The 19,301-nt window shown below is 40.2% G+C and overlaps 2 protein-coding genes across 4 annotated transcripts in view; one reads left to right on the forward strand and one right to left on the reverse strand.

Annotated features, from left to right (window-relative positions):
- Nucleotides 1–1,771, forward strand: part of LPIN3 (lipin 3) — a 61,404-nt gene extending 59,633 nt beyond the window's left edge. For all 3 annotated transcript variants that reach the window (XM_032217307.1, XM_032217308.1, XM_032217306.1), the window contains exon 20: nucleotides 705–1,771. In XM_032217307.1, the coding sequence (XP_032073198.1) occupies nucleotides 705–849 (145 nt within the window). In that variant the 3' untranslated portion in view covers nucleotides 850–1,771. The remainder of the gene's footprint in view (nucleotides 1–704) is intronic.
- A 6,609-nt stretch (nucleotides 1,772–8,380) lies between these two features.
- Nucleotides 8,381–19,301, reverse strand: part of EMILIN3 (elastin microfibril interfacer 3) — a 37,576-nt gene continuing 26,655 nt past the window's right edge. The window contains exons 3-4 of the mRNA XM_032217450.1: nucleotides 15,754–16,004; nucleotides 8,381–10,275 (exon numbers count right to left, since the gene is read on the reverse strand). Of these exons, the coding sequence (XP_032073341.1) occupies nucleotides 8,381–10,275; nucleotides 15,754–16,004 (2,146 nt within the window). The remainder of the gene's footprint in view (nucleotides 10,276–15,753; nucleotides 16,005–19,301) is intronic.

Below are 19,301 nucleotides of genomic sequence, written 5' to 3' on the forward strand. Positions count from 1 at the left end.
GCCAATTGGCAAGCGCCCAAATTGTGATCATTTCAGAAGGGAGCCAGCCATCCTAACTTCAAATCCAGATCATAAGTGCCTGTTTTGGGGGGTCCTAGGAGTGGGCTGCTGGGGGTTTGCACATGTTCGGTCAAGCCTCTAGCTAGGATTCTGCCCAGTTCAGTGAACCCCCAAATACCATCCCTAGCTGGCCAAGCCCACCCTGCCATGCCCATTCCACCCTTCCCATCCCAAGAGTCTCCATGTGGCCCGTTCATCATACCAGCAAAGTGCAGGGCCCACACAGAGGCTCAAGAGGTGGGGGGGGGGAATGGGCCTACCAGAGGTTTCAGAAGTCCAGAAACAGGCCTGTTTCCAGCCTCTGGAGGGCATCCGGAGGCTGGGGAAAACAGTTTTCACCCTCCCGGAGGCTCAAAGAAAGCTCTGGAGCCTGGTGAGGGCACACCCCCCCCCTTGGTGCAGGAGGCCGACTAGGCCACATCCCCCATGGCCGCGCCCACCCAGCAATGGGGCAGCTAACCCATTCTTGCAATTTTTTAAACGGATCCTGCATAACTATGAAAAGTTGCTAAGCCACCAATTATACCAGGACTACCTGGATTTGCTTTCTTAATACAATTTAGGAAAGTTGGGTACGTTGAAACTATAAATGTGCAAGAAAAGATGCTTGTTCTCTTTAATTGTTTGTGTCCTCTTTCTTCTAGGTATGAGCGCCTGGGTGAAGTGGTAGAATTTCTCTTTCCACCTATTGGCAAAGATATGAATGCTTCCATGGCTTCTCCGGAGTTCAGCCAATTCTTTTACTGGAAACCACTCCTGCCTACCGTAGACTTTGAAGACTTTGTCTGATTCTTCAGATTCCGAAAGAATCCTTAACTTTTGGTCCTCCAATGTGATGGATGGGCAGCAAAATAAAGCTTGCTGTTTCTCATCCAGTATGCAACCTTCCTTAGCCTTTAAAAAAGATGTACATTTGTAGTAAGGAGCATCTCGTGTGGAAATGTGATCTTTCAACCCAAGATTTAACTTATATGCTGTATTTTCAAGAAATGTGTATTTGTGATGTTTTTAAGTGATTGTACTCTAGTCTTTATTCTTAGATTGCAAATAGGCTTCATGATGCTAATAAGGGCTGAAAGCATCCACGCCTTTCATCCCCCAGTGTTTGGGGGTCAACATAACTCAGGGGCTTGAAGATAAGCAGCTTATACAGAACATTATTCTTCTACTCACCAGCACAGTGCTTTAAAATCTAGTAAACCACATTTCACCTAGATGTTAGTATTCTACAAGAAATGATGCCCTTTTCATAATGCTTTCAATACTCTGCTGCTTTTGTTGATTACAGTATTATCTAATATGGGTAGAGCATTCTTTAAACATTACTTCTAAGTACTGTGACTTTTTAAAAAAATATTCTCTATTGCTGCTCTGAACTAGACCCCTGGTTTTACAGAGTCTCTTCTGAATCCTCAACTCTGTCTCTTGAATGTAGCAACAGGCATGAATACTGTGACTTGCTGCAATGGGATATTTTAATTCATGATGATAAAAGAAAAATGTAGTCTCTGACCTTATGGTAATTAATGGCCGCCAAACGCTTTTCTTTATGAACTATTATATATATTTTTATAATGACTTTGTTAGTGATATAGTCAAAACACCAAATGTCCATTAGCACGGTAGTTCTGAAAATAAAGATTATATATTCTTTATCACAAGAGCACCAATAATAAAGATGGAAAAAGTGCAATACAATAAGCAAAAATCACTCGTTTTGTAAGATTTGTGCAGATTCCCCCTCCTCCCCATTTATAGTTTTGTTGTGAATTTAATGAAAATTGAATTCAGAGGACCAGTTCTTGTTCTACTTCACACATGATTTCTTCCTTTGTTAAATGTAGATGGAGATACAATGAACAAAAGTGATACTTCACTCATATCTTATGAGCCATCTATTTGCAACACTCTATGAATTTCTTATGGTCTTCATTATACATACCTTGTTTTCTATCAAGAGGAGATGATTTCTCGTTATGAAATATATGCTAGATATGCTGGCATTCCAAAGTTTGGCATGAGTTTAAAGGATCATGTAGCAAATGACATAAAGAGTCTCAGCTCCAAACTCTGAAAAACTGCAGAAACTATTTTCATATGAAGAGAACACTAGGAAAAAGTGTTCTCTGTCATCCCTGTTGCTATGTGCTATCCTAAGCAACAATGACTTCCCATTCTTAATCCCAATACTCTATAAACCTCATTTAACATCCCATGTGATGTGAATAGTACATTAGTGCATACTTAACTTGAAGAATCCTGTACATTTGAAAACTTACTTGTAGCTACAGTTTCGTATTTGATAACTTAGTCTTTAATATGCTAAATTAGTGTGTAATAAGATTCAGAATGTTATCAGCACTTATTGAATTTGGATTTGAACATTATCGAGTTTATCAATCTGATTTGTACAAATGGATTGCGATTGGCCAGGTGTCCAGCATACTAAACCAGAATGTGATTTGTTTTTGGCCTTGCATTATAAATTAAATGATTAATATATCATTGAGCTGAACACAGTTCCTGGAGATTATAGGGGCACATCATTTTGGTTCCCCCCAAAAAACAAATATATAATTGAGATTTTGGGTTTGAAGACTGAAGAGCTAAATAAAAGAATCCTAACTCAAAACCAATTGCCATGCTGGATCTGTGCAGGCTGGAGGATCTAAGATATCATTTTCAAAACTGAAAGCTGATGTGTTCTACTTTAGGGGGAAAAAAGTCTCCTTTTGAAAGATTTGTCCAATCAAATCCTTAGTTTTTAAAAAAATCAAAGAATGGGGAGGATTTTAATTTCCACAGGGGGAGGGAGAAGCATCCCAAATACCTGGTCATGAGTTTGCCCATAATGAAGATATGTTTTTCTGTTTAAATTATAGTGATTGATTCCAAATGTGTACATATGAGCATTTTTTTTTTACAAACCTAGACTTCCTTTCAGTGGTGTAATTCCCTCTTGGTTTGGTAATGGCGTGATTTTGCAAATTGAAATGTTACTTCCGTAAAATATAAATTATAGCTATATCTACACATTTCTTCCATTTTTTTTTTACCAATGATCCAGAAAATAACATTGCTGGTCAGTTTTTTTTCCATTGTCTCAATATCTTAAATGTCTGTATAGTTTTCTGAGAATATATCTTTAGAAGATGTTACAGTAATACAATTCTGGAAAAAGTGAGAGTTTTCTCTCTTCCCCTACCCCCAATAGAAACAATTGTTCGGTTTTAACTATAAACAAATGTACATTAAAAAAAAAAACCAGACTAAACAAGGTTATCATTATTGTTACAATTATGGCCACAATCTACCAGAAACAACAAATAAATTTGAAACCTTCACAAGTTGACATAATGCCCTCTTTCTCAAAAACTTCAGGAAAAAAAAACCCTTAGTTTGTAAATTGGTGGTCTGAAAATGGATTAACTACAAGTTTGGAGTCTGGAATTGACAAATGGAAGGTATATTATGTTCTGTAATTCTTAATAGAGGTCACTCCAATAGCATGTGATAGAAACTAATGTAATAATACTTCCAAGAAAAAGGGAAGAGGTTATGCAATTGTCAAATTGGTCTATTCATTAATGATAAACCAAATGCAACCTCCACATTAGAACTGTAATATCTCCAATGCCTGGAAGTAAACAGGATGCAATTATAATTTCATAAGTGTCTCTAATTTTTTTTCATAGAGAGTAGAGACTTCAACTCAGAATGCTGAACTTATATTTCATGTTCAAAATACTAGATAACTTAAGCATAAGTTTAATTGAAACAGTTATAGTTACTTCTGGTAAATGTATATACAATAAGATCAATTGCCAGGCCAAAAACGTTGATTATGAAACCACTAATAAGTTCCAACCTCTTCACACCACCACCCGATGAGAATTTGTTGCACAAAAGAGAGGAGGAAAGAGTGAAACCAGTGCCCTCTTCACAGGGAGTGCAGAATGTTTCCGAAAAAGTGGATTGAGTTAGGATATCACTCATAACTAATGCCACCAAATTCAAACATAAGAGTGGAGAAGTTGTCAGGTCTATTTGAGGGGAGGCCCAGAACATACTGGTGTTGTTAATCTACTGGCCTGGGCCACAAGGCTTGCCAATTACTCTCATCTTATCACGACACTGTCATCTCTTCAGCATCCTAGATGGGTTGCCATAGTGACCTCACTCACCTACCACTTTCTGAATGTATTTTTGCTTAATTTTACAGGCTTTTAATGTATTATTTGGGTCTCGCATATGCTCCACAGCACTATCAAACTCAAGGCCCATGAGTCAGATGTGTCGAGTGCTGGCCATGCCCATACGTGGTTTAGCAAAGAGTGGGGGGAGTTGTGATACATCATGTGACACCACCGTGACATAGGTTTGACAGCCCTGCTCTACAGGGTTGCTGCTGTTGGAGGAAAGCTATTAGATGCCATATTGGGGCTTCTCAGAGCAAGGAACCAAGGCAACACTATGGAATTGCAGTCTCACCTTTATCTGAGGAGCCCTCAGAATGTAACACTGAGATAGCGGATTTCTCTTAGATTTGCATCAGGAGGGCATTGGATGAAGTCCTGAGATCAATATAATTAATTAATGCCCTGATCTGTTGCCCGAAGCAGCCATTGAATCTTTCTTGATAATAGGGCCATCCTGTTCTACTTGCAGAATAACACTTAATTGCTCTATTGGGGGGGCTTGGAATTTGAGGATAAATAACATAAAGGTTTCAAATCTTTTTCTGATGGGATAACTTTCAGTACATATGTTTATACTGTCTGACATAATGTGATATATTTTCTCAGTTTAATAAAAGCAACATTTACATAGCTGATTTCAAGTGTTTCAAAGCATTTCATGCACATTATCTTTACAACAACTCTGCAAGGTAAAAAAAGGGAAAGATGAATGGAATATACTCTGGTTTAGAGCAAAGGTTAGGCTGGAAAGATTTTTTTCCCCCTAATAAACCTAAATTCCTATAGAAAAATACAAGATGCACTAGGATAATTTGTTCGTTTTCATTAAGAGTATTAACTTTCTTCTTTGATTTTCAATTTTGCTCATTATTTCATTATTCAGAAGGGGCAGTTTTTGTGCACTTGAATAAAATTATCAATTTGGATTAATTTCTTGGGTACCATTCATCAGTAAGAGTAGATCATTCCTGATTGCCCATTGGGCTGCTAGACCAAAAAAGAAAAAGAAGAACAATAAAAGGAACTAGCAACTTAACTATGAAGCTACAGTACACTAGGAAAGCATCTCTTGATCCTCTTCTTTAGCAATTGATTAGGATAAAGGTTGCGAATTAGCTAAGAGAAGGGTTAGGAAATGAGCTGAAAAGGAAAAAATACATCTTGCTGCAATAACTATGTACAGTCTTGCTTACACTTCCATTTCTTCATATAAACACAAGCACAGTTTTCCATCCAGAATTGTCACCTGAGGCACAAATGACCAGGTTCAAATTATATTTCGGACATTTTATGCAAGGACTAGACCGCTTCAGAAATCTCTAATGCTGGGAGAGGTGGAAGGAAAGAGAACAACCTGCAATAAAGTGGGGGGACTTGATTATAGGAGTGATGGGTGAAAATCTTGAAGGACCGGGTCAGTGACATCCTTCAAGAATGTTAATTTATGTGTCTACTAACACTTGAGGTCAGCTTGATCGCACAAAATCAATCCACCAATATACATAGTTGTGTATTGTGTGAAGAAGGTACATGTAGGAACTAGCTCTTTTAGGAGTAGCAAGTAGAAGGGCAGATTTTTGGATCCAAAGGAGGAAGGGCCCTTCAGACCTAGTGTGGGCCGTATGAATTAAAATAGTCACAGTCACGGGTACTATTAGAAAACCCATGCTGGATCCAGAACACTTTCCTACTCTGAATCCAACGGCTCGTAACTATTACATGGGAGCCAATCTAATTTGTTCTTAATTACTGCATGGCAAGCCCTTCTATGAAACATATTCTCTAGCCAGTATGTAATGTTATGTAATATTGTGTGAATTTCCCAGTAATTTCATGTAGTCTTCATGTGGAAGCAAAAATGTAAAAATGGGTCCAATCATAGGAGAATAGTATAGAAGAGACTTTCAGCTGCAGAACAAAATTAACCTCAATAACCTCTTATTGAGGTTTATCTGAAGCTGAGTTCTTCTGACATTCTCTTGAGCATCAAGCGGTAGTCATACATAGCAATGGATTAATACATTAAGTTTGACTTTTCTTATTTCTCAGTCTTAAATTTGGTTCAACGTGATTCTTTTTCAGTTTGGGTCAAAACAAATTCCTTTTAAAGTTAAATATATTACATCAATATTGCTTATAATTTTTATATGACATTAAAATATATTTGTCTGATATTTCCACTAATGTATGTATTTTATGCATGTTTCCCACACACCCCTACAAACATAAACACTTTCTGTATTGCTGAATGGGGAATAATATGAATTTTGAAGAATATTTGCTTCTACATGTAGATTAATTGAAATGAAGTAAATGTGAACTAAACTAAATTGGATTGTTACATGCCATTGCTGTTACATTAGCTTAAGAGCAATTCCTTTGAAAGGAATCATTCTCAAAGGTTATCATTCTCAAAAATAAATAAATGAGAATAAATAGAAGAGGAATTGGTTGTTCAAGAGTGCCCAAGAAGAAATCAGATTAAAATACAATGGGTACAATAATAATTATCTTGTGCAACTGAACTTCTTCCATGTTTATACAAAAATAAGAAGCAACAGTATAGTAATGCTACAACACTATATTATGCATACTTTCTTTTCTTTTGTTCCTAGGATTGCAACAAGCTACCTATGGGATCTAAATCAGTGACCCGCATTTTACCATCCTTCATGCAAAGTCAGATTGCACAGTTTTTGAGAATATCAGCTTGAAAAATTCAGTTTGATTATTGTAGGACAATGCAAAAGGAAGGGAAAATATGTTCTATACAAGGGCATTGTTTTATCTTTTACATCATGCCACTGACCTACATGAATACCCCATAAGTTTGCATTAATTGATGCTATCATGAAGAATTCAAGCCCATATATTGGAGATTGGGGGGTATATAAAATGGGTAGAGAAAGTCTTACCTTAAATCAGAGCCTTCACATGACTCTAGGTTTATGGTGGCAAACCTATGGCACGCATGGCAGAAGTGGCACGCAGAGCCGTCTCTGTGAGCACACGTGCTGTTGCCAGCTGTTCTTCGTGGGCAGCAGAGCGCCTCAAAATGTCCTGAAAAATGGCCATGTTTCAGGCCCTTTTCAGGACATTTTTGCTCCAAAAATGATAGCAATAGCAATAGCAGTTAGACTTATATACCGTTTCATAGGGCTTTCAGCCCTCTCTAAGCGGTTTACAGAGTCAGCATATCGCCCCCATAATCTGGGTCCTCATTTTACCCACCTCGGAAGGATGGAAGGGTGAGTCAACCCTGAGCCGGTGAGATTTGAACAGCTGAACTGCAGATAACAGTCAACTGAAGTGGCTTGCAGTACTGCACTCTACCCACTGCACCACCTCGGCTCAGTCTGAAAACACTCCAAAAAAACCCTGAAAAACACCCCGAAAACAGCCTAAAAATCCCCAAACCTAAGCCATTTTGGGGCCATTTTCTGGGCCCTTTTCAAGCCCTTTTTGGCCTGACAAAACACCCTGAAAACTCCCTGAAAAACACCCCCAAAGCCAGGCCAAAAATCACCCTGAAAATGGCTCTGAAAAATGGCCTGAAAAAAATGGTCCAAAAACAGGTATGCATGTGCCAACACGTCACGGAAACCAGTATGCCGGCATGCCGGCCACCGGTTGGGCACTCAGTGCTGAAAAGGCTCACCATCACTGCTCTAGGTATTGTACTATGGCCTCTGAAAATATTTTTGCTTCCAGTAGATGAATACATTTGACAGATATTGGGTTTCTTTATTTCAATCCTTAAGTATTAAATTTTGATTTATTCCCAAAGCAAAGAAACCATTTTTAAAAAAGATCTGTCTCTGGTTTCCTCTTGAAATGAACTATGTATTGGAAATATAAGGTAAATATGACCTGAAATATGGGAAGGCACTTTGCTATGTAAGTACAGTTGGTAAATATCTGTAGAAAGAACAGTTAATGACAAAGATACTTAAATTGTAATTTAAAAAAACCATACCGAAGAAATCAGGGAAAGGACTATAGCAGCTTTTAAAGTTTAGTGACCTTCCCCCTCTTGAAAACCAAAATAAAACAAAAATCATGGTACCATCTCTTTGGAGTCTGTATGATATAAGTTAGGTATACTTTGGACCCAATATAAACTAATGTTGGTTGTTTTTCAGCTTGCCTTCTAGAAGACCAACATCTTCAGATAGTTCTGTAATTTTTGCTTGGCAATCCAACAAGTTATTCTTGAGCACCGTTATTTCCTCAGAGTGAGTAGCTAAAGTTTTGTTAATATGATTCATGTAACCCCACATACTTCCTGCATTGTTTTCCAGTTCATTTCTGATGTGTTCCAGGCTTCCTGTCACACTGCCCAATCGGCCACACGTATCTTCTATTTGGGCCACACGGTCATCAAATTGGAGCACTTCTTTCTGCAGGCTGAGAGCCAGACTTTTGCAGTTGCTCAAGTCATTGATGATCCTGGATCTCAACCTTTCAAGGTCTCCCTTTAGGTTCAAGACACGCTTGTTACTGAAGAAAAGCTGGGAATCTTGATTACTGATCATTTCTTGAAGTGAATGGACCTCATCTTCTATCTTACGCTCATGATCATCCAAGGATGAGTTAACATGCAGTACTGAGTCAGAGTACTGGGAAACAGAATCCTTCAGCCCAGTTAGAGATTTAGTCATGGTGTTCAAATTGATCTTTAATAATGTGATCTCACCTTGCAAGGTTCCAGCTGTTTCCTCCTCTATCCGTCTCTGCATCTCCAAGATAGTAATATTGAGTTTATGCAGCAGATCTGAGTTGCTGTCCATCCTTAGCAGTAAATCTTGATTCTTGTTTTGGCAGTCTTCTATCTCTGTACGGAAGATTTCTACATCTTTGGATTTGGAAGTACAACCCAACAAGCAAGTGGTCTCCAAGTTAGTCAGTTGGCTCTGTAGTACTTCCATCTTCTCTTCTGTTTCCCTTGTTATAGTAGCAAGCTCTCCTTCCAAGAATGGCATTACAGCTCCATCTAGCCCCACTGCAGAACTGACATTATTCACATCTCCTACAATAGTTATGAGCCTTTCCTCCAAGGTTGTAATTTTGTTTTCAAAAAGAGCTTTTGTGCCATCTAGCTCTGATCCCATCAAACCTCTCATGGTGTCTTCTACATTAGAACAACAACTTCCTATTTCCCTCTCTGTAAAATTCAGCCTAGCCTCAAGGTCCACAAAGCGTCCTTCAAAGATGATCCCCAACGTGTCGGGAGACAATTCATTATCTACCCTAGAATGTAGATTCTTCTGAGACTCAGAAATACTATGTAGGCCTTTTTCCAAAATATCCATCCGTTTGGTGAGGTAGTTCAAGTTGCTGCAGCAGTTTTCTACAACTGTCAGTCCATGGATCTGTGTTTCCAGTTGAGAAATGTCTTTTTTGATCTCTAGTTCTTTGCCATCCAAGATCTGTTGAAGTCGGAGGTTAGCTGCTTTCTCTTCCTCACACTGCTGTTTTACTTCCTTGATCTGGTAATCACAGGTACTCTGAATATTTATCAGTTTTTTCTCAAAGCCATCCAAAAGCTCCAATCTCAGGTTGCTAAGCCTGTTGTCTATATATTCTTCTAACATATCAATTGAAGTGAGTGGTGAAGGCCGAGCTGATTCCATTAAGTTTTTGATCTGCCCATCATGATCTAGGACCATGCCGTGCACTTCTTCAAGTAGGTTAGTCTTGATTTTCAGTGAATCGCTCATCTCAGTCACTTTGCCTAGAATCTCACCCACAGGTGGATAGGGGGAGAGCTCAGCTTTGTCTGCAGCATCAACAATTCCCTCAGGAATGATTCCGAATCCCATGGTTGAATCAGGAACAGTTGGACTATTCATGAGAGAGCCAATCATTTTACTCGTATCTTCCTGGATGGCAAGTCGCAGATGATCCCCCAAGCCACTCACCATATTGTATAAGGTATCATAAGACTGTGAGAGACGCCTGACCTCCTCTTCCAAGTGGTCCAGTCTCTCTCCAAACACATTAGGCATTTTTCGACCTAGGAACAAGATATAAACAGAAATAATGTGATTATTACCCTTTTGTAGGTACACTTAGATGGTAATTTTCTGGATTCAGGCCATGCTATCTATCAGGGGATGTTATTATTATAAATGTTATTGTTAATCTTAATTGGGTTTGTTTTTTGGATACTCTATCTAATTTTTTTTAACTTTTGTAATATGTGTTTTTTAATGTTGTACACCCCCCTGAGTCCTTGGGTGAAGGGCGGCATATAAATCCAATAAACCAAACCAAACCAAACCAAAAGCCACTGCAAATTGTGTCTTCTCAAACAAAGGATTAGGCCTATGTGTGTAATGGTATGTGAGAATGACCTTGGGAGACAGTAGAAGAACCACAAATTAGGCAAAGTGTTAAACAAGTGCCAGCAGTCTGCAGAAGAACTGGAGATATGCCAAACAACTGAGAAGGGACCCTCCCTAGCTTTTAGGACCATAATGATGGGAGAGGAGAGTTGTACTTTGAGACTTGCAAGATTCTGTTAATGTAACTTTATCATAATTTTAGAGCTAGTATTTCTGAGTGTGCTTCTTGCCTGGACTACCTCACAAGGCTGAAATGGGAATGTCAAATGGCATTTGCAATAGTCCAAAAAGGCTTCTGTGCACATGTCACATCCTTCTACCTTGCAGTGGTGCCAGAAGAGGTTGAAATGAATGAATATGCAACATGCCCACTTCGCTTTTAGAAGTAAGAGGGCACGGCTGCTTCACCAGCAGTTTTGGGGCTTCAAGTTTTTGTCAAAACAAGTCATCCATTTGCAGATCTGCCCAGCATCCAGGGAAGGGAAACAGCAGTCAGCCCATTGTTATCAAGAGCAAAAGCAGCTGAAATGACTCCTAGTAGCCTCTTGAACTTATTTAGAGGCAAGTGAATCTGGCAAGTTCAATTTATTTTACTTTTCCATTTTACTTTTGGTTTAATCCATTTCTGTTTTTGTTTATTTTGTAAAAAAAAATCACATCAAAATTGACTATATTTTCATTGACATTATTTCTAGTGAACACATTTAATAGCCTCATATATGCATCCTCCCATTTCACCACATTCAGCATTTTTGTATACGTTTCATTAATTCATCTAAAATTCATCTAAAACCAGAGGAGGGTTCCTACCAGTTCGCACCTATTCGGTAGAACCGGTTTGTCAAATCTACCAAACCGGTTAGAAGAGGTTCCACCAGTGGACCCGGAAAGCAGGCCATACCTACAGAAGAGGTTCCAAAATTTTTTGAAACCCACCACTGTGTAAAACTTTTCTGGAATTTACTATTACATTGCTGAACAGAGCAAAGTCTGTGTTTCAAAGAATCGCCCTTCTGTTTTCTTGTGACTGTGGGTCTATGTGTGCACAAGTGAGCCTTTGGTGCACTTCCCTCTCCAGGGGTTTAATCCGAGGAATTGAGATCCAAGCTTCAAAGCAGGAACTTTTCAAAGGTGCCTGTTTTTTTTAAACTACAGTTCCACTGAGTTCCACAGAGAACTACAGTAGCACACAAATACAGAAGGAATAGATCAGACATCCAGCCTTTGCTTATCAATGGAGCCTGAGTGGAGAAAGTGGCCAGCTTTATGTTTCTGGGTGTTATCTTAAAAGAGAACCTGACCTGGACAGTCACATTGCAGCAAAGGGCCCAGCAGAGATTATACTACCTGAGACTTCTCAGGAAACAACAACAGAATGAAAAACTGCTGGTGACCTTCTATCGCTGCACCATAGACAGTATTTTAACTTACTGCACTTGTGTATGGTTTGCCAATTGCACAGTGGCAGATAGGACAGCACTCCAGTGGGTTAACATCATTGCCCAGAGGCTCATTGGTTGCCCTCTCCCTTTTTTGCAAGAGCTTTATAGCTCCCCCTGCCTTAAGAAAGTTCAAAGTTCTTGAAGACCCATTTCATCCTGGGCAGCCTTTTTTGAACTATTACCATCTGGCAGACGGTACAGGATAATAAAAACAAGGCTGGAAAACAGCTTTTATCCCAGGGAAGTAACCATATTGAATTCTATGGTATAGTGCAATATCGAGTTTTCAATTTCAATTATATAGAATGTAAAGAACGCATGTTTGTGTTTTTATTTTAATAGTTATAATGTACACTGAAGACAGCATTTAATTTTGTTGTACCATGTGCAATGACACTAAACTAAGCTAAAGTAAGCTAAACTAAGCTAAACTAAACTAAACTAAACTAAACTCCCCATGCTGGATGGGCAGAAAATGATGCATTGTCTAATTTCCTTGCCTTCTTGGGGTGTCGAGGGTTGAATTCCCTGTTTTGCTTCTGGCTCTTGCCTTGTTCAGTGGCACCAATTGCTTTAAGGCAGGGAGTCCCAAAAGATTAAATCAGGCCTTCTGTCCTCCAATTGTGGGCCAGGGAACTAACATGTAACCGGACCTCTCTCCCCAGTCAGGAAGCTGAGATGCAGGTGAATGGAGGCTCTTGGCTTCTCCAGCCCCTTCTCCCTGCCCCACAGCCCCCAGTAATGCCAGGTGGTTTTTGGGAAGCGAGAGAAAGAGCTGTGCATGTGTAGCAACTGCTGCCCAACACAAATCAGCTGCTACTTGTATGTGTGAGGTGTGTGTGTGTGAGGGCTTATTTCATCTATTCTGGAAGTGCCTCCTGGCAACGTAGTTTCTATGGTTCACGTTTTGTCTGGTTTAAAAAAAAATCTTTTTAAAGACTTGTTTGAATTTTGCCCTTGTTCCTTTGTTGTCATTGTCTCAACCATGCTTTGGAATTTTGTTAATTCTGAGTGTAATTTGTTTCTGTGGGTCCAGAAAGAAAAAACAAAGAGAAAGTTATGTATTGTCTATGGTTCTATCTATGTATTTTCAAACCCACAGTAAAAGAGAAAAAAGAAAAAAAAGAATTGCATTTCAGTTTGTATAGTGATCTGAATATGTACTGAACAAATTTCTCCTCTGTTTCTATGTACTGAATAGTCTGACTGGGTTCATACCACACAATAAGTTATAATATAGCTTGTTTGGATTTTCAGGATGTGTGAAATATTTCCTTTTCTTCTTTCTCCCAACTGTGCTCAGGTTATTTTAGGGTTAGTAGCTTTCCACAAATAAATCTTTTATAAACGGAAAAAGGTTGTGATGTCCTGGATGTTATATCAACATGAAATATAACATTCATCTAATAATTCTAATCTTATATGAGATATGAACCCAGTTGTGGTTGATTCAATAAGCCATAATTAGGTTCCACCACAAATCCGCGCTCGACTAAACCGCGTCCGACTAAACCGCGTCGCTGATGTCATCAACAGGGCGACAACAGCGCGGAGAGAGAAGCACGCTGTAAACCCTAAACCTAAAATTAACCCCTAAACCTAAACCTAACCCCCCTAAACCTAATCATAAACCTAACCCTAAACCTAACCCTTAACCTAACCCTAAACCTAACCCTAAACCTAACCCTAAACCTAACCCTAAACCTAATCCTAATCTTAACCCTTAACCTAACCCTAAAGCTAACCCTAACCCTTAACCTAACCCTAAACCTAACCCTTACCTTAAGTTGAATCGGCTTGCTTTCAAAGCGCTATTTAAAGCACCCTTCTTTCTCCGCGCTGGCTGTTGTCGCCCTGTTGATGATGTCAGCGACGCGGTTTAATCGGGCGCGGCTTAGACAAGCGCGGTTTTGACGGGTCACGCCATAATTAAACCAAATCATGGTTTTGCACATTACAAGACATCATAAAGCTAATGGTTTTTATCAGTCAGGAGAACAGCCATTATCTGGGTACTAAATGTTCAGCAAAATTTGTCATTAATTAACTGTGTTTAGCACCTAGTCTTTATTCTGAGATTAACTTTAAATTATAGATAGCCTGTGATTATTTAGATGTAATGATTTGCTCCCCATTCCCGCTTTTTCCTTTGATGTTATCGGGTAATTTCTGCAAAAATTAAAAGTTCAGCATTATTTTGAGTCATATCAGTGGATGTTTTGAAAAAGTCACAAATATCCAAACATGTTTTTTTTAAGTTTTAACCACAAGTACGATTGCTTTTATAAAAATACAATATAAAGGTGTATGGGAACAATTAGGGGCACGATGGCTCAGCAGTTAAAGTGCTGGGCTTGCTGTATAGAAAGTCAACAGCCCAGGTTTGGGACTCGAGCGCCACACAATGGGGTGAGTTCCAGTTACTTGCCTCAGCTCCTGCCCACCTAGCAATAGCAATATAGCAATAGCAGTAGACTTATATACCGCTTCATAGGCCTTTCAGGCCTCTCTAAGCGGTTTACAGAGAGTCAGCATATTGCCCCCAACAATCTGGGTCCTCATTTTACCCACCTCGGAAGGATGGAAGGCTGAGTCAACCCTGAGCCGGTGGGATTTGAACCGCTGACCTGCTGATCTAGCAGTAGCCTGCAGTGCTGCATTTAACCACTGCGCCACCTTGGCTCTTTCTAGCAATGTGCAATGCAAATGCAAGTAGGTAAATAGGTACCACTTCGGTGGAAAAGTAACAGTGTTCTCTGTGCCTCAGAATACAATCATGCTGGCCACATGACCACATACTGTATCTTTGGACAATGCTGGTTCCCTCAGCTAAGAAATGGAGATGAATACTCTTCCTAGAGTTGGACATGACTGGACAGGGAGATTTTCACTTTTATATTTATGGGCACTATGGAGGCATCACAATGAATGAATTACTATGCATGGTAGGTATCCTGTCTTATTTTTTCCAGTAAGACAGACTTTAACTTAGGTAGGTAAGTATGAACATACAAATATGAGATGTGTTTCTGTTGTGGCCTCTCGGCTGCTGCCCCGCCCTCCCAGCAGCTGAATCAGAGGAAGACAAGGTGTGGAAATCAGGATCAGCATCAAGGCAACCTGAGAGCTCCGAGGAGGGAAGAGGGAGTGGAGCTGGCAAAGACAGAGAGACAGAGGCAGAGCCTGGGCCATCTGTCAGTCCTTAGTTGGACAATCAACAGCCCCAGGTCTGGAGGTGGCTGATGAAGAAGAGGAGGGACAGTGCCTGATAAGCAGACGCGCAGAAGGCAGAGAAGAGGAGAGAAGCAGGAATCTATGGGCTGGTCCTTGGGATGGAAGTGCTGCCGCTGCTAGTGAAGCCCCACCCTAGCTCTGAGGATAAAAGGCAGGGGGTGGAGATGAATAGATGTGGCAGACAACTATTCTTCTTCCAGCCGGCCAGACTTGTTAGCCTGCGGTGAGAGAGAAACTTTTTGCCGGGGATGCTGGCGCTCCTAATAAAGGAATCTTTGAGTTAACTTCAGAGGGCTTGTCGTGTTTGGGTCAGAACAGTTTCATTCAGAGGTTGAGCAACAAAAGTTGTAAGCCTGTGCTTGTTTTTGCACGTCCAACATATCTGGATAAAAAAGAACAAGAAACACTGGCAAGATCATAAAGATCTCTTTTGTGATCTTTTGTGTGACAAACTCAGATTTGGGTCCTCACCATAATTATTCTTTTTTGGTATAGGAAAGGAGTCCACAGGGATTTTGGGGTGAGGCGGAGCTCTGGGACCTGGAAATATCTTCTGAGTTGGAGGCATCTTGGGGCTGGGATGCTGGGATGGAATTCCTGCTTGATTAGTGGGATTATCGTGATGGCATCCTTCTCCCACGAGACCCGGGCAGCATTTCCATGCTATTTCAGTGACTGTCTTGTATCCAATCTTGTACCTGGGTCTGAAGAATGTGCGATACCTAATAGCCAGGAATAAAGAAAGATAGAGCAAAACTGTGAGTTAAAAATGTGGCTATCAATATCTGCAACGCAAGGGTCACAGAAATCCTTAAAGGAAATGATGATGGATTATGGACTCACATACAATTTTAGATTAAATTAAGATTATATGAAGTATTAGCCTTCCAAGGAGGATTTGCAATGAACTCACATACTGAACATTTGTGCAGTGTTTAGAATAGTTTTACAGTACATAGTTATGTCTTAGAACACTTGACAAACCTCTGACTGGAAACAAGTGAAATGATGAGGCACAAAGAATATAATAAAGATGGATACAAATAAAGAAATAAATCAGTCCCAACTATAATTGTAAGAAGAAATTAGGAACATTCTGAGGTTGCTTTTCCAAAAGGCACCTGGAATGTTTTGGGTTTTCCCCCCTGAAAATGTTTTGATTCTTCAGTTTCTTCAGTTCTCTTGGATGTTTGTTTCTTGGATGAGAAGCAAAATGTTTTCAAGGGAGAAAAACCCAAGAAAGTCCAGTTACCTTTTGGAAAAGCACCTTTAGGACAACCATGATCTGGATGACTGAGAATCTCCATACACCAAGTAGGAAAATCAAAATGAATAGTATTTTTTTTTTTACTATAACTTCAAAATGTATTTTAACACTAGAGGGCAGCAACTTCCATACATAAGAGTGTGCAACCTTGGTCAGCTTAAATTGCAATACAGGATCACAAATCACTGTATCAGGATTGTTAAACTATCTGTAACTCAAATTATTCCAGAATTTGAAAATAAAAAATAGTATAAAAAATAAAATACAGAATTTGAAAATAAAAAACAGATCAGGTGTTCAGACAGTGGATAGTGGCTATTTAAATGATCAGATGTTAAAATTAAAGCACCCTAATTGGTGGTACTTTGGCCACCTAATGAGGAGGAAGGACTCACCGGAGAAGAGCCTAATGCTGGGAAAGATTGAGGGCAAAACAAGAAGGGGACGACAGAGAATGGGGGAGCTGGATGAAGTCACTGAACCAGAAGGGGTTAGCTTAAATGGACTCCTGGGGATGATAGAGGACAGGGAGACCTTGAGGAAGGTTATCCAAGGGGTTGCGATGAGTCGGACACAACTTTGCAACTAACAACACAATTGGTGGCTAGCCAGCCTTTACTTGAGCACAGCAGGTAAAGAAGAACCCACCATCTTTCTGGATAACTGATTCAGTTTTTGAACTGCTTGTACTTTTGGAGTTTTTCCTAAACTTCAAACAGAACAAATGAATTCTGAAATGAACTCTATGTGGAAGTTATCCATGTTCCATATTACCTAATGAGCTTAATTAGATTGCACAGATAAACACTTCCAAATCACCTGACATGACTTCAGCAGCATCATATTTTCCTCTAGAGGCAGCTCATGCATTCTGCTGCCAGCCATTGGGTGAAAGATCCCCGATCACTAACAGCATAGACAATCCATAACAATTCCGCTCAGAAATTCTGATGTCACCAGTGAGACTTTAACAGAAATACTTAAAATTACTACACCGGTGAGTGATATGAATGTATAAACGCATCCTTGGAGATGCTCAAATCTTTACATTCATCTCAGGGGTGGGTTTCTCGCCCCGTTCCAACCGGTTCGGCAGCATCCTCGTGCATGCGCGTACTAGCATCTGTGCGATGCTCCAGCTGCTCCTGGAGGATCGCGCAGGTGCTGTATGCGTCCTGCGCATGCGTGGAAGCGCAGAACTCATCAAAACCGGGTAAGGAGTGCGGGCGGGCGGGTGCGCCCTTCGCCCTTCCCGGAAGTTACTTACTTCCGGGTTCGCCGACCAACCGGTTCGCAGGGACTGCCGCGAACCGGTTGAAACCCACCCCTGATTCATCTATTATAATCCATATAATGACATTGATTTTTGAAATCCTTCACATCGGTTGTAATAATACCATGTGCTGAGACCAATTATGGACTGTTCTGGTGAGGCATAGACATGCCGGTTGAACATCAGAGAGAAAGTCACAAGGCTTCGGAGTTGTGGGATTGTGTGAGCAGATGCCGCAATTCTCAATGCACAGCCTGATTATGCCATACTGTACCCCTTATTGTCATATATGCATACTTCATGCTATTAAGCTAATGTTCTACATATCTGCCAGGCTAAAGATAATCCTCAAGCAAATGCTATGGATTAGTTTCAGATGTAGCCCTGTTCTGAGGCATAGCCTGTCATTCTCTTCTGTAACTGAAAGTCTCCTGTTGTTTTACGAAATAGCTAAGAGCGTCATGGGTTGACTCCCGCTATTATATCTCATTGTCAGTCCTGTCATAAGACTCATTGGGCAGGCATCCTCTCTAATCGATGGGCTGTGTTAACACCAAATATAATGAGGTTCCTGTACGCATGTACCTCTGCTGAACAAATGTTTTTGGCAATTCCTCTGTTATTTTCTGGCATGGAGGATACTGGAAAAATCCTCAGCTTCTGGCAGCCTCTGCTTGGGATTCTGCCCTACGTCTGTGTGCTGTTGAACTTGCCATAAGCTTCTGTTTGCCTTTTATTTTGTTGAATGATATGTGGAAGATCGAAGAAAGTAAGGCCTTGGGGAGATTTGCTCCCCCAAAGGAATCTCTCGGTTGCTGTGATGAACCATTCTGGTGCGTGTGGCACATACAAACACACACACACCACAAAATAGGTTGGATGTAGAAAAAGCTGCTGTATTGGACCACTGCCAACTGTTTGCCTGGCACACAAACCATCACTCTGGCTCCCTGCAGACATCTGGGCCACTGCCTGGCTTTTTGTTCTGGCCAAAGGTCAGAGTTGTAAAAAGAGCAAATCATTTCACAGACCAGAGGAGGAAAACAGCTGGCATCAGATCTCTTCTAACAGGCTATGCTGCTATTTCCAATTACCGTAGAAGCGAGACTCTTCTTTTCAGGGGGGAAAAAGATGCATCTTCTCAAAGTGCAAAACACCTCCACTTCACGTGTCAATAACAGGAAGTATTTATGGCAGCTTAATAAACAGTTATCCGTGGCCCCCATGTTATTAAAAAAAAAAAAAAAGCTCCATCTACTTCTTAATTTCCCAAGCTATACAGAAATCGTGGTAGGATTGCTTTGGCTCAGAAAACATTCCCCTTTTTCTAGCCTGGAAAGATAAGACTGCTACTTCCTCATGAAACCATTGGATTATTAATTGAGAAGGTAACACTACTACCAAAGGGATGGGGTGGCTCAGTGGATAAGACGCTAAATCCCTAGCACCGCATGACAGAGGGAGCTCCTGTTACTTGTC

Source organism: Thamnophis elegans, chromosome 5 (assembly GCF_009769535.1).
Source record: "Thamnophis elegans isolate rThaEle1 chromosome 5, rThaEle1.pri, whole genome shotgun sequence".
In the NCBI taxonomy this organism is placed as follows: domain Eukaryota; kingdom Metazoa; phylum Chordata; class Lepidosauria; order Squamata; family Colubridae; genus Thamnophis; species Thamnophis elegans.